This window comes from Chiloscyllium plagiosum, chromosome 2, assembly GCF_004010195.1.
Source record: "Chiloscyllium plagiosum isolate BGI_BamShark_2017 chromosome 2, ASM401019v2, whole genome shotgun sequence".
In the NCBI taxonomy this organism is placed as follows: domain Eukaryota; kingdom Metazoa; phylum Chordata; class Chondrichthyes; order Orectolobiformes; family Hemiscylliidae; genus Chiloscyllium; species Chiloscyllium plagiosum.
Window position 1 is genome coordinate 132,487,916 of NC_057711.1, and position 12,843 is coordinate 132,500,758.

The 12,843-nt window shown below is 42.1% G+C and overlaps 1 protein-coding gene across 2 annotated transcripts in view; it reads right to left on the reverse strand.

Moving 5' to 3' along the window:
* Positions 1-12,843, reverse strand: part of LOC122564086 (histone-arginine methyltransferase CARM1-like) — a 90,439-nt gene that overhangs the window by 48,789 nt on the left and 28,807 nt on the right. For both annotated transcript variants that reach the window (XM_043718629.1, XM_043718619.1), the window contains 3 exons: positions 7,579-7,685; positions 5,532-5,636; positions 3,558-3,668 (listed from right to left, as the gene is read on the reverse strand). In XM_043718629.1, coding sequence (XP_043574564.1) covers positions 3,558-3,668; positions 5,532-5,636; positions 7,579-7,685 — 323 coding nt within the window. The remainder of the gene's footprint in view (positions 1-3,557; positions 3,669-5,531; positions 5,637-7,578; positions 7,686-12,843) is intronic.

The following is a 12,843-nucleotide window of genomic DNA, read 5'->3' on the forward strand; positions in this document are numbered from 1 at the left end:
GAGATTCACACAGATGATCCCTGGAATGGTAGGTTTAACATATGAGGAACGGCTGAGGATCCTGTGATTGTATTCATTGGAGTTTAGAAGATTAAGGGGAGATCTAATAGAATCTTACAAGATAATACATGGCTTGGAGAGGGTGGATGCTAGGAAATTGTTTCCGTTAGGCGAGGAGACTAGGACCCGTGGACACAGCCTTAGAATTAGAGGGGGTAAATTCAGAACAGAAATGCGGAGACATTTCTTCAGCCAGAGAGTGGTGGGCCTGTGGAATTCATTGCCGCACAGTGCAGTGGAGGCCGGGACGCTAAATGTCTTCAAGGCAGAGATTGATAAATTCTTGATTTCACAAGGAATTAAGGGCTGCAGGGAGAATGTAGGTAAGTGGAGTTGAAATGCTCATCAGCCATGATTGAATGGCAGAGTGGACTCGATGGGCCGAATGGCCTTACTTCCACTCCTATGTCTTATGGTCTTATGATTTGCCGTGTTCATATTGAATGGTTCAGCAGGCTACAAAGGCTGAGAGACTAACTCCTCTTCCTATTTTCCATGTTCCTATGTTGATTGTGCATAATCCATCTCCTCTTCGAGTGTAGCACATTGTTCAGCTCCTGTTTTTCCCACCAATCCTTCCATTCCAGTCTGTCTCGCCCAGCTCTGTTCTCACCCCAATTCTGTTTGCCCCAGATGATATTTTTAGACTAGATTGTTCATTGTTACTTTAAACCATCATCCTGGAATCTTATTGTACAAAAGTCACTGTGCCCTAAATACGTTGACACTTGTTGCACTTGGCCAAAAGCAAGGCCTAGCACCTGTCGGATTGAACACAAGTTGCTGTAGAAAATTCTCCTGAAGACAATGTAAAAATGCTTGCCATTCACTACCCCTGACAATACAGGTAGACCTTCCGTAACATGATGGTTGTATTCTTGTGCAACCCTGTGTTATAGAAAAATTGCGCTTTAGAAAGAAGTGTTGCTGCTGTAATCACATTACATACAACACAAATTTTAAAACTTCGCTCTTTAGAAACAGTGTCCCCAATTCGTCAGCTGCATTACAACAAATTCACGTTAACTAAACGCATGTTATAGCAGAGTAACCTGTATTGTGATTCCAGTGTATATTGAAGTCCCTTTCATTGTAACTGTTCTGTATGCACCTCTATGTAACTTCCCTGTGGGTTTGTTTCTCAGTATCCTTCTCACGAGTGGGTGGTCCACAGTTGCACCAAGCAACGTCATTACACCCTTTATGTTCCTTAGCTCGAGCCAATTTGATTCTGTGAACCCTCTTGGAGGTGACTTGGTCAACAAAATTTGTCAGTGACCTTATAGAGGCCCAATTATCAAAGCATTTTCCACATTAAATCCATGTGAATAGATTTACCTATAAATGATTTATTTTGGCTTTCCTAATACTTTTACAGCAATATGGCTATTATCATCTTTGCTTATTTTGAAAAACCATTAGTAACATAATTTGGAGATGCCGGTATTGGACTGGGGTGTACAAAGTTAAAAATCACACAACACCAGGTTATAGTCCAACAGGTTTAATTGGAAGCACACCAGCTTTCGGAGTGACGCTCCTTCATCAGGTGATGAAGGACCGTCGCTCTGAAAGCTAGTGTGCTTCCAATTAAACCTGTTGGCCTATAACCTAGTGTTGTGTGATTTTTAAATTAGTAACATAGTTTGTTACAATAAAAAAATCTCTGCTTCTGAATGCATACATTTTTAGTCTCTGTTTTTCTCTCTCTCTCTCTCTATTCAGAGTAATTAACAATGCTCAGTTCCAGTTATTGAGCACCTTGAGTTGGGAGCAAATATCAGAAAGGTGCTGATTCTACAGTGTAATCCTCTACAGTAAAACTGCACAGAAACCGTTCAACAAAATACACTATAAAGTGTTTAATTGTTTAAGAAAATTGATTTAAATAGCATATCATGCCATCCTGAAAATGTTTCATATCTATTCATATCCAATAAATTATGTTTTTGAGTTGTGTAATTAAGTGTAACATTAAAATGCACATAGCAAGATCCCAGAGTTGACACATAAGATCACTGTGGTGTTTGAGGACATAACAGGCAGAATTCCTTGATCTTTTTCGTTAGTTTCTTTATATTTGCTTGATAGGCAGATAATGGATTTGTTCAACATCATTTCCAGGTGATAAGTTTTCAAGGCATTGTCATAGAGTCATACAGCATGGAAACAGACCCATTGGTCCAACCAGTCCAAGCCGACATAATCCCAAACTACACTAGTCCCACTGCCTGCTGTTGGTGCATATCCCTCCAAACATTTCCTATCCATGTACTTATCCAAATGTCTTTTAACATTGTAACTGTGCCCGCATCCACCACTTCCTCAGGAAGCTCATTCCTCAGCCAATCCACTCTCTGTGTAAGAGAATTGCCCCTCATTCCTTTCCCGGGCATGGGTCACAAGGCTTTAGCCTTTCGACTCAGAAGTAAAAGGGCCCCCAAAGCTGCTTACAACAACTTACATACAGAAAGGTTTTCTGCCAAAAAACTCAATAAATCTTTGTCAAGCAGTCCAACTAAGACACGGTGGGTGGCACGGTGGCACAGTGGTTAGCACTGCTGCCTCACAGCGCTAGAGACCCGGGTTCAATTCCCGCCTCAGGCAACTGACTGTGTGGCGTTTGCACGTTCTCTCCGTGTCTGCGTGGGTTTCCTCCGGGTGCTCCGGTTTCCTCCCACAGTCCAAAGATGTGCAGGTCAGGTGAATTGGCCATGCTAAATTGCCTGTAGTGTTAGGTGAAAAGGTAAATGTAGGGGAATGGGTCAGGGTGGGCGCGCTTCAGCGGGTCGGTGTGGATTTGTTGGGCCAAAGGGCCTGTTTCCACACTGTAGAGAATCTAAGTAAGACCTGTAGCTCAGGTTGAAGTTCTAAAACAGCAGCTAATGAACTTGAAAGACCCTATACAGACAACAAGCAAAACTAACGTCATTTACAAAATACCGTGCAAGAACTGTAACAAACACTACATTGGATAAACAAGCAGACAACTAGCCACCAGGATACATGAATATCAACTGGCTACAAAAAGACATGATCCACGCTCACTAGTATCTTTACATACAGATCAGGAAGGACACCACTTCGACTGGGACAAACATCCATCCTAGGACAAGCCAAACAGGGACACACACAAGAATTTCTAGAAGCATGGCATTCCAACCGAACTCTATCAACAAACACATTGACTTGGATCCCATTTACCCACCCCTGAGAAAAAGAACAGGAAATGACACAACTGCAGGAAATGACATCACCACAGAAAGAGACATCACCAACCCAAGGCAACCTAAAGACATAAATAAAAAGTGGGCCATACCACCAGTGCTTCACCGGAGGCTCATTGATAATGTTACCTAGTATGGTGATGAAATGTCTGAAAACAAGCCTTCCAGCTCAATGAGCTAACTTACATCCAACTAAGACCATTAGAAAACAGTAGCTCAATCAGCAGGGTATGCATTGATGTTAATCTTTGCAATGTATTTGTGCGCTACCTCTGCATATTTTGACATTGAGCTGGCCTCCACAGCGTAGACTTTCCTAGCTCCTGCTTGAACTGCGAAGAACGAAAGGATTCCTGACCCACAACCCACATCAAGGACAACCTTTAAACAAAATAAAACACAGTGGTCAGAATCACAGTACCATTATAGTGTCAAACTTTAATCACATCAACCGCCTGTGCCTGGATTAATTTGGCTGAGTAGGCTTGACACAAGTTAATACAATTTAAGATTATGCCTTTTCCAGACAGTAGTAAGTTGGCAGAATTATTGCAGCATTGACAGCTGGACCGGGTGAGTGGGACATATATTTGTACATATAAATCTTTGCAACCCGAAGCTGTTCTAACAACAATGGCAAGTATGACTGAAAATTGGATATTTCTGCACAGTATAAGGCAAGTTAATATCCACCATAACATTGGAAAAATACCATCACCATGGGCATCTGACAGCCAACGCTACATTACACACTATAAATCTTGTTGTGCCTATCTCATCCTACTTCCCAACAGATAAATGTGACAGATCAACATTTTCAATTCAATATCAAATCTGGTGCATTCGAAAACTTTAACAACGCTCTCAGTTGGTGTAACACTTCAAATGTTTTTAAAAGTTATGAGAACACAAACTTTTGCCGTAATTGGTTGCTGTGTATGTGTAATGTTTGCGCAGTTTGGATCTGAGATATGAAATCCCTTAAATAGATTGACATGTGCCTGCACATGCGTGGACTTGTTCAGTTCAGTGTCCTCTGCAGTGCAGTTTTAGAGGCTGCATTAGTAGTTTCTCTGTGGGCTTGCTGTTGACAAGAGGCTGGTAGTGGCAGATGGTGTCACCCAGATGAATAATTTGGAATGTTGTCAATTAAAAAAAATTAAAGACCGTGCTTTGATCAACAATTGACACCGGTGAGAGTAAATCAGGGTGATGGTTGTCTAGGTTTTCTGATAGGGAATACCTGATTCACAAACATATTAATCTCTTGTTTGTTCAATTATATCTAATTGATTTCATGGGCCCATGCAACAGAAAAGAGTTTAATTATGCATGTGGGGATACCAGAGGTTACTGTCAAGAGTGTGGTGCTGGAAAAGCACAGCAGGTCAGGCAGCATCTGAAGAGCAGGAGAGTCGACATTTCGGGCATAAGCCCTTCATTAAGGAATGAGAGGTTACTATCAGGTTCAGAGGAGGAAATGATGGGGCATGCTGACAGTTTCACTGTGGATACTACTGCAAACTCACAGCCATGACTAAACTGCCAAATCCAATCTTACAATAAAGACTTTAAAATAAATATCACATTAATCAGGTGAATCAATTCATGTATTGCCAGAGCTGAACAATTACTTGCTGCACTGAAAACAACAAATGTTGGAGATCACATTGGGTCAGGCAGCATAAGAACTAAGAGCAGGAGTAGGCCATCTGGCCCCTCGAGCCTGCTCCACCATTCAATAAGGTCATGGCTGATCATTTCATGGACTCAGCTCCACTTACACACCCTCTCACCATATCCCTTAATTCCTTCATTGTTCAAAAGCTTTCAAGACGTTTACTGAAATAGTGCAACTATTTCACTGGGCAGGGAGTTCCGTCGATTGACAACCCTCTGGGTGAAGAAGTTCCTTCTCCGTTCCCCCTAATCTTGAGGCTATACCCTCTTGTCCTAGTTTCACCTGCCAGTGGAAACATCCTCTCTTTGTCTATCTTATCGATTCCCTTCATAATTTTACATGTTTCTATAAGATCCCCCTCATTCTTCTGAATTCCAATGAGCATCCATGGAGAGAGAATGAGCCAACATTTTGAGTCTAGATGACTCTTCATCAGAGCTGATAGCTTCATTCAAATTTAAAGCAAAATGTGGGACTAGCCAACTGTGGGATTAAATGCCACTGAGTAATTAGAAAATAAAGCCTTGCCCTCCCCTATCCCACTCTAACTCATGTGCACTCACCTTACCATTAAAATCATCATGATTCTGCAGCATTGCCCTTTGGTAAGTGGCTGTCTTTATATAGTCTTGCATCATGCTCTGTTGTTGTGATAAACAACCATAAAACTGAAAGAAAAAAAAATGCATGGCTTTGATCAATCTGCTTTCCTATGTTCCAATGTTTCAGACCTTCTTCTGCTGGTATTGACAAAACTCCATTCTCCCTTTAATTCAACAAAGTTTCCATCCACTGAACATTAGCTCATGCGTTCAGATGTCGGGAATTGGAATCAAATTGATTGTTCATCCACAGAACAATATTAACATTTTCAACAAAGTGACAAACCATTGGATAAATATATGGATGATAATGAAAGAAGGTTGCTTCGATTGGCTTCAGATTGGTTTCACAGGTCGGCACAACATTGAGGGCCGAAGGACCTATATTGCGCTGTACTGTATTATGTTCCATGTAAAACAAAGTTGTTCACGAATGTGAATGAGAGAAGTGGAGATGTAATAGTTCAGAATTGCCAGGGAGTCCATAAAGAGCTAATTCACATGACGAGGATCACTTTCTGGTAAGCATCAATGTCCAGAATTAAATCTGAATTAACTGCAGAGAGGCCGATATCCTGTCACCAAGTCTCCATTTATTTACATGTGCACAATATGCTGGTTGTGGTCAGCCAGCTCAGAGTCATTCCCCCTGAACTGAGGAGATTCTAAATCCCCTGTTTACAGTCAGCCAGGGCCCAGGTTAACAACCCCAATCAGGGATGTCACAGTCCAAGTGATCTACCTGGTTCCAATCAGTACGTAATCACAACCCTTCAAAGTTTACATTTTCTGCAAAGCTATAAACTGCTTAAATTCAGTTGTTTGGGCTTTGCCACATGAAGTTTTAAAATTGCACTTTCCACGTTTCTCTGCACAATTCTTGAACCTGTTGTTACTTCATAAATTTGTGTCTATCTTTTCAGAGTCCACGTTTAACTCCCTATAAACTTGAGTGAATTAACATTGTCCTTTGATGTGAATGGCTGAAGACACAAATGAGAGTGGCCATGCTGAATTGTTCCTCCTCAAACACAACTCCTACATTTCCAACTCACTTGACTTGACTCTTATCTATCCAACTGTAGACAGAGTATCTATCCAGCTTCTCCTTCCAATCTCACACCAAGATCCATCTGTGGCTCTCTCATCTTGCTCATCTACATGTAATTGGCAACATAATGTTCACATCAGTGAGGTCAGCTTTTTTTAAACTATGGGAATTAACATTGGTGTTTGACAAGCTGAGGAATGATGAATCATAGTTCGCTCGATGCACCTGACCTTTACCCTTGATTTCAGAGGTACCTTTTCAATGCTTTGTAAAATTTCACATTCAGTGCATTCCATGTATTGACACACTTTGATATGAAAATTCAATTTGTTAGTCAGGATTTACCATACCTCCAACAAAAACTGAAATTGCCGGAGAAACTCAGTAAGCCTGATAGTATCTGTGGACGGAGAGTTCACAATTCAAGTCCAATAACCTTTCTTCAGATCTATCGTATCTATCAACAAATACTGTGGATCCAGTGCTTAGCAAGGAATGAGGAAAGAGTATGTTGATGCATTTTCAATTATATTTTAATCCTTTCTTTTGAGCAGGGTTTTAACATTTAGACATCCCCATACCTTTAGCACAATTTGGTTTCCAGAGATTTTTGGAAACAGTGGTTAATGCAGTTGTACAGAGTTGTACAGCACAGATTCTTCAGTCCAGCTCATCCATGCTGACCAGATATCCTAAATTAATCTAGTCCAATTTGCCAGTGTTTGGCCAACATGTATAAATTTCCTTTAATTTTTATTGAAAGGAGTTCTGTTTATAGATACCATGCGAATCATTCAATTGTTCTTATTTAAGATGCTGAACACACAATTAAAGTCTGACATATTTTCTGTATTTACTTGAAATTTGTGGCATTATCCAAATCGTGGGTAAAATTATTTAAGCCATTGTAAGATTTGGGTGATAATGTGCCTTGGCTCCTTCTCACTGGTTCCTTACCTGGAAATACTGTACTGCAGATGCATCTTCTGTTCGTTGGCTAAATGCTGAACACACTGTCTTGGAGTTTTTAAACATTTTTAAGGAATTATAAAAGGTAAAGAACTCTGAAAAGAAAGAGATAACGATTTTGTGAAAACTCAAATTACAAACCTTTCACAACACACAGTGGTCATTATGACCACAGCTATCAACTCTCAGCACATTTGACATACCCAGAGTCATATTTGTTAAAATTGTTTAGAAAATCAACTCTCACCAGTCTTAGAAATGTTCTCCCAACACCACTGAGTGCAAACAAAAAGCAGAAATTACTGGAGAAACTCAACAGGTCTGTGGAGAAAAAGCAGAGTTAACATTTCGGGTCGAGTGACCTCGCCTCAGAACTGGGATGAACCGAAAACTGGCAGTTCTGAAGACAGGTCACCGAACTTGAAACATTAACTCTGCTTTCTCTCCATATAACCGCCACTAAATTTCTCCAGAAACTTCTGTTTTTGTTTTAGATTCCCAGCATCTGCCGTTCTTTGCTTTACACCACCAACTGCGATGTGACTGCTGCAATGGAATCAGCATTTTTATACAAGATTGACCAACTTTGCCATTTATACAGTGGTACAACAGGAAATGCTGACACAGTGAAACCCCTTCAGAATTAACTAAAAACTGAATAAAACCCAAAAGAACTGTGGATGCTGTAAATCCAAAATTGCCGGAAAAACTCAGCAGGTCTGGCAGCATCTGTGGAGAGAAATCAGAGTTAATGTTCGGTCTCAAGTGATTCTTTCTCAGAACTCGACTCGAAACATTAACACTGATTTCTCTCCATAGAAGCTCCTGGACCTGCTGGGCTTTTCCAGCAATTCCTATTTTTGTCTCTAATTAAAGACTGATCTAAGTTAATACCTATTCTTAAAAAATGTACTACCCCTCTTCAGATTTTAGTAGATGATAAGCTACTTAGAATGCACAAGTGGATTGTTCAGATTCTGCAGCTTTGGTGGACAAATCAACTTATTTCAGGTGCGTTTGCACTGAAAAATACACCAAAACTAACTGTGGATTGTTGGGTTGGATAAAATGGTAAATACAGAAAAAAAAAATCTAGAAATGTACAAATATACACAATTCTGTCCCAACGAGATCAAGAAAACTTGCATTCATAAAAACTAGGAGCAGGAGTAGGCTGTCTGGCCCCCTGAGCCTGCTTCGCCATTCAATAAGATCATGGCTGACCTTCTCATGGACTCAGCTCCATTTACCCGTCCTCTCACCATAACCCTTAATCCCTTTGCTGTTAAAAAAAATCAATCTTAGCTGTAAAAACATTCAATGAGGAAGCCTCAACTATTTCACTGGGCATTGGAATTCCAGATTCACCACCCTCTGGGGGAAGAAGTTCCCTCTCAGTTCAGTCCTAAATCTGCTTGCGCTAATCTTGAGGCTGTGCCTTCTTGTCCTAGTTTCACCTGCCAGTGGAAACATCCTCTCTACTTCTATCTTATGTGGGCGGCACGGTGGCACAGTGGTTAGCACTGCTGCCTCACAGCGCCAGAGACCCGGGTTCAATTCCCGCCTCAGGCGACTGACTGTGTGGAGTTTGCACATTCTCCCCGTGTCTGCGTGGGTTTCCTCCGGGTGCTCCGGTTTCCTCCCACAGTCCAAAGATGTGCAGGTCAGGTGAATTGGCCATGCTAAGTTGTCCGTAGTGTTAGGTAAGGGGTAAATGTAGGGGTATGGGTGGTTTGCGCTTCGGTGGGTCGGTGTGGACTTGTTGGGCCGAAGGGCCTGTTTTCAGACTGTAAAGTAATCTAATCTAATCTTATCTACTTCCTTTATAATTTTATGTTTCTATAAAATCGTCCCCCCCATCCTTCTAAATTCCAATGATTATAATCCCAGTCTATTCAATCTACTCACTCATGCTCAACGTTGCTTGGTCAGATGCAATTTGCCTGTGAACCTTACTGTACTGAAGCGTTAACGTTACTTCAGTCATTTCACAATCATCTGATTAATACGACAACACCTTAATCTCTCCTGGAGAAAATGATTCATTATCTACCATGAAGCCAGCTCGCTGACCACAAAATAGTTTTGTCTCAAATCACATCACCTTGGGCAAATTCAGTTCCATTGCCAATAATGTCTGTGACAAACATGAAGTAACAATCATCACTTGACAAAACCCTAACAGTTTTCTGCACATTGCTTGTCCAGTAGGACTGGAAGAAATTTTCACTGGAATCATGAGTGCTTTAAGTGATTTAAAAATTAAATTGACAGGCAGGTTGTTAGTTCAGGAATCCTACAGTCGAAATGATGTCCTGAAGTCCTGGTACCAATCTCCTCATGGGACTGCCCCTGTAGTCAATTCCCAAAATGCTGAGCGCAGGTACAATTTGAAGCAAATGGCTCTTGATGGTATCCAAGCAGCTGTAGCTTAACAACAGGAAGGGCGATGAACTCTCTTTCTCTGGTGTCACTCGAACCCTCAGAATTTTTTTCTTCATTCATTCACTGGCTATGGATGTCTCAGGGGCTAGCATTTATTGCTCATCCCTAACATTGCTGTGGGTATGGAGTCATATGGAGTCCAGATCAGGTAAGGATGGCAGATTTCCTTCCCTAAAGGATATTAGTGAACCAGACAGGTTTTTCCAACAATCAGCAATAGATACATGGTCATCATTAGACTCTTAATCCCAGATTTTTATTGAATTCAAATTCCACCATCTGCCCTGGCAGGATTCAAATGCCAGTGACTGGAATGTTACCTGTGTCTCTAGATTAACACCCCAGCAATAATACCGGTAGGCCAATCTCTTTTGTCCTTATATTTCCTTTGTCCTGACTGCAATCCTGCCTGGTAACTGGCGATAACTTCCTGGTCTCCATGCAACAAGCACTGTAGGTAGTTAACAAATCCAAAAAATGAACAATCTGGTTTCCTCAGACTTTGTAGAATTATAAAAGCAAATACAGACACTGTACCAGTGACTCAGAGTCCTGTGCTTCTGCCGACCAATTACAGACTGCACTAAATATAACAAAACCAACCAAGATCCTGTTAAGACCTCAGTGCTGGAGTGATTTGATTAGATTAGATTAGATTAGATTACTTACAGTGTGGAAACAGGCCCTTCGGCCCAACAAGTCCACACCGACCCGCCGAAGCGTAACCCACCCATACCCCTACATTTACCCCTTACCTAACACTACGGGCAATTTAGCATGGCCAATTCACCTGACCCTGCACATCTTTGGACTGTGGGAGGAAACCGGAGCCCCCGGAGGAAACCCACGCAGACACGGGGAGAACGTGCAAACTCCACACAGTCAGTCGCCTGAGGCGGGAATTGAACCCGGGTCTCTGGCGCTGCGAGGCAGCAGTGCTAACCACTGTGCCACCGTGCCGCCCACCAGTGCAGTGTGATACAAGTAAGGACGGTGGCTCAGTGGTTAGCATTGTTGCCTCACAGCTGTGAGGGACCAGGGTTGATTTCATCCTTGGGTGGAGCTTGCACATTTTCCCTGTGTCTGCGTGGGTTTACTCCGGGTGCTCCGGTTTCCTCCCACAGTCCAAAGATGTGCAGGTTAGGTGGGTTGGCCATGCTAAATTGCCCATAGTGTTTAGGGATGTGCAGGTTTGATGTGTTAGCCATGGGAAATGCAAGGGTACGGGGATAGGTCTGGGCGGGATGCTCTTCGGAGGGTCAGTATGGACTTGTTGGGCCAAATGGCCTGTTTCCACACTGTAGGGATCAATGACACTGGCTTTCTCTCTCCTTTCATATTGCCTGGGAATTACTGGTGTTTGAGGTACACAGCAGGCTGCTTCTGTCCACAACAGATGGTAAGAAACTCCAGCTGAACTGAAGAGACCTTCCACCTCATTTTTCTTTGTTGGACTGGGCAGGGGAACATTACATTCACACCTTTCAATCCTCTGATTGGAAGCTTAAAAAGTTAAAATCCAGCTTTCTTCCACAGGCTACACAGAGACACTTTGCAGTTGGAAGACTTTTGTTGCCAACAGAAATGAAAATAAAAACAAAAACCTTGCAGGAATCTAAGGCTGGATTTCTATTCCCATTGATGGTGAAGACCTTGGCTAAGGAAAGGGTTTGAGTCAAACAGAAACATCCAGGCCACTTCAGGTAGAATACATTTTCATCCTTACTTTGACAAGATGATTCAGAAACAGCACAAACTATAGAGAGATCTTCATAAACAGGAACAAGAGGAAGCCATTCAGACCTTGAGCCTGCTCCACCAATCAATGAGATCATGGCTGATCTGTGGCCTAACTCCATGCACCTGCCTTTGGCTCATATCATTGAGTCATAGAGATGTACAGCATGGAAACAGACTCTTTGGATCAACTGGTCCATGCCGACCAGATATCTCAACCCAATCTAGTCCCACCTGCCAGCACCCAGCCCATATCCCTCCAAACCCTTCCTAGTCATATACCCATCCAGATGCCTTTTAAATGAAGTAATTATACCAGCTTCCACCACTTCCTCTGGCAGCTCATTCCATACAAATACCACCCTCCACGTGAAAATGTTGCCCTTTAGGTCTCTTTTATATCTTTCCCCTCTCACCCTAAACCTATGCCCGCTAGTTCTGGACTCCCTGACCTCAGGGAAAAGACTTTGTCCATTTATCCTATCCATGCCCCTCATGCTTTTATAAACCTCTATAAGGTCACCCCTCAGCCTCTGACGCTCCAGGGAAAACAGCCCCAGCCTATTCAGCCTCTCCCTATAGCTCAAACCCTCCAACCCTGGCAACATCCTTGCAAATCTTATCTGAACCCTTTCAAGTTTCACAACATTTTTCCGATAGGAAGGAGACCAGAAATACATGCAATACTCCAACAGTGGCTTAACCAACATCTTGTACAGCTGCAACATGACCTCCCAACTCCTGTACTCAATGCTCTGACCAATAAAGGAAAGCATACCAAACACCTTCTTCACTATCCTATCTACCTGTGACTCTACTTTCAAGGAGCTATGAACTGCAGTCCAAGGTCTCTTTGTTCAGCAACAATCCCTAGGACCTTACTATTAAATGTATAAGTCCTGCTAAGTTTTGCTTTTCCAAAATGCAGCACCTCACATTTATCTAAATTAAACTCCATCTGCCACTTCTCAGCCCATTGGCCCATCTGATCAAGATCCTGTTGTAATCTGAGGTAACCCTCTTCGCTGTCCACTACACCTCCAATTTTGGTGTCATCTGCAAACTTACTAA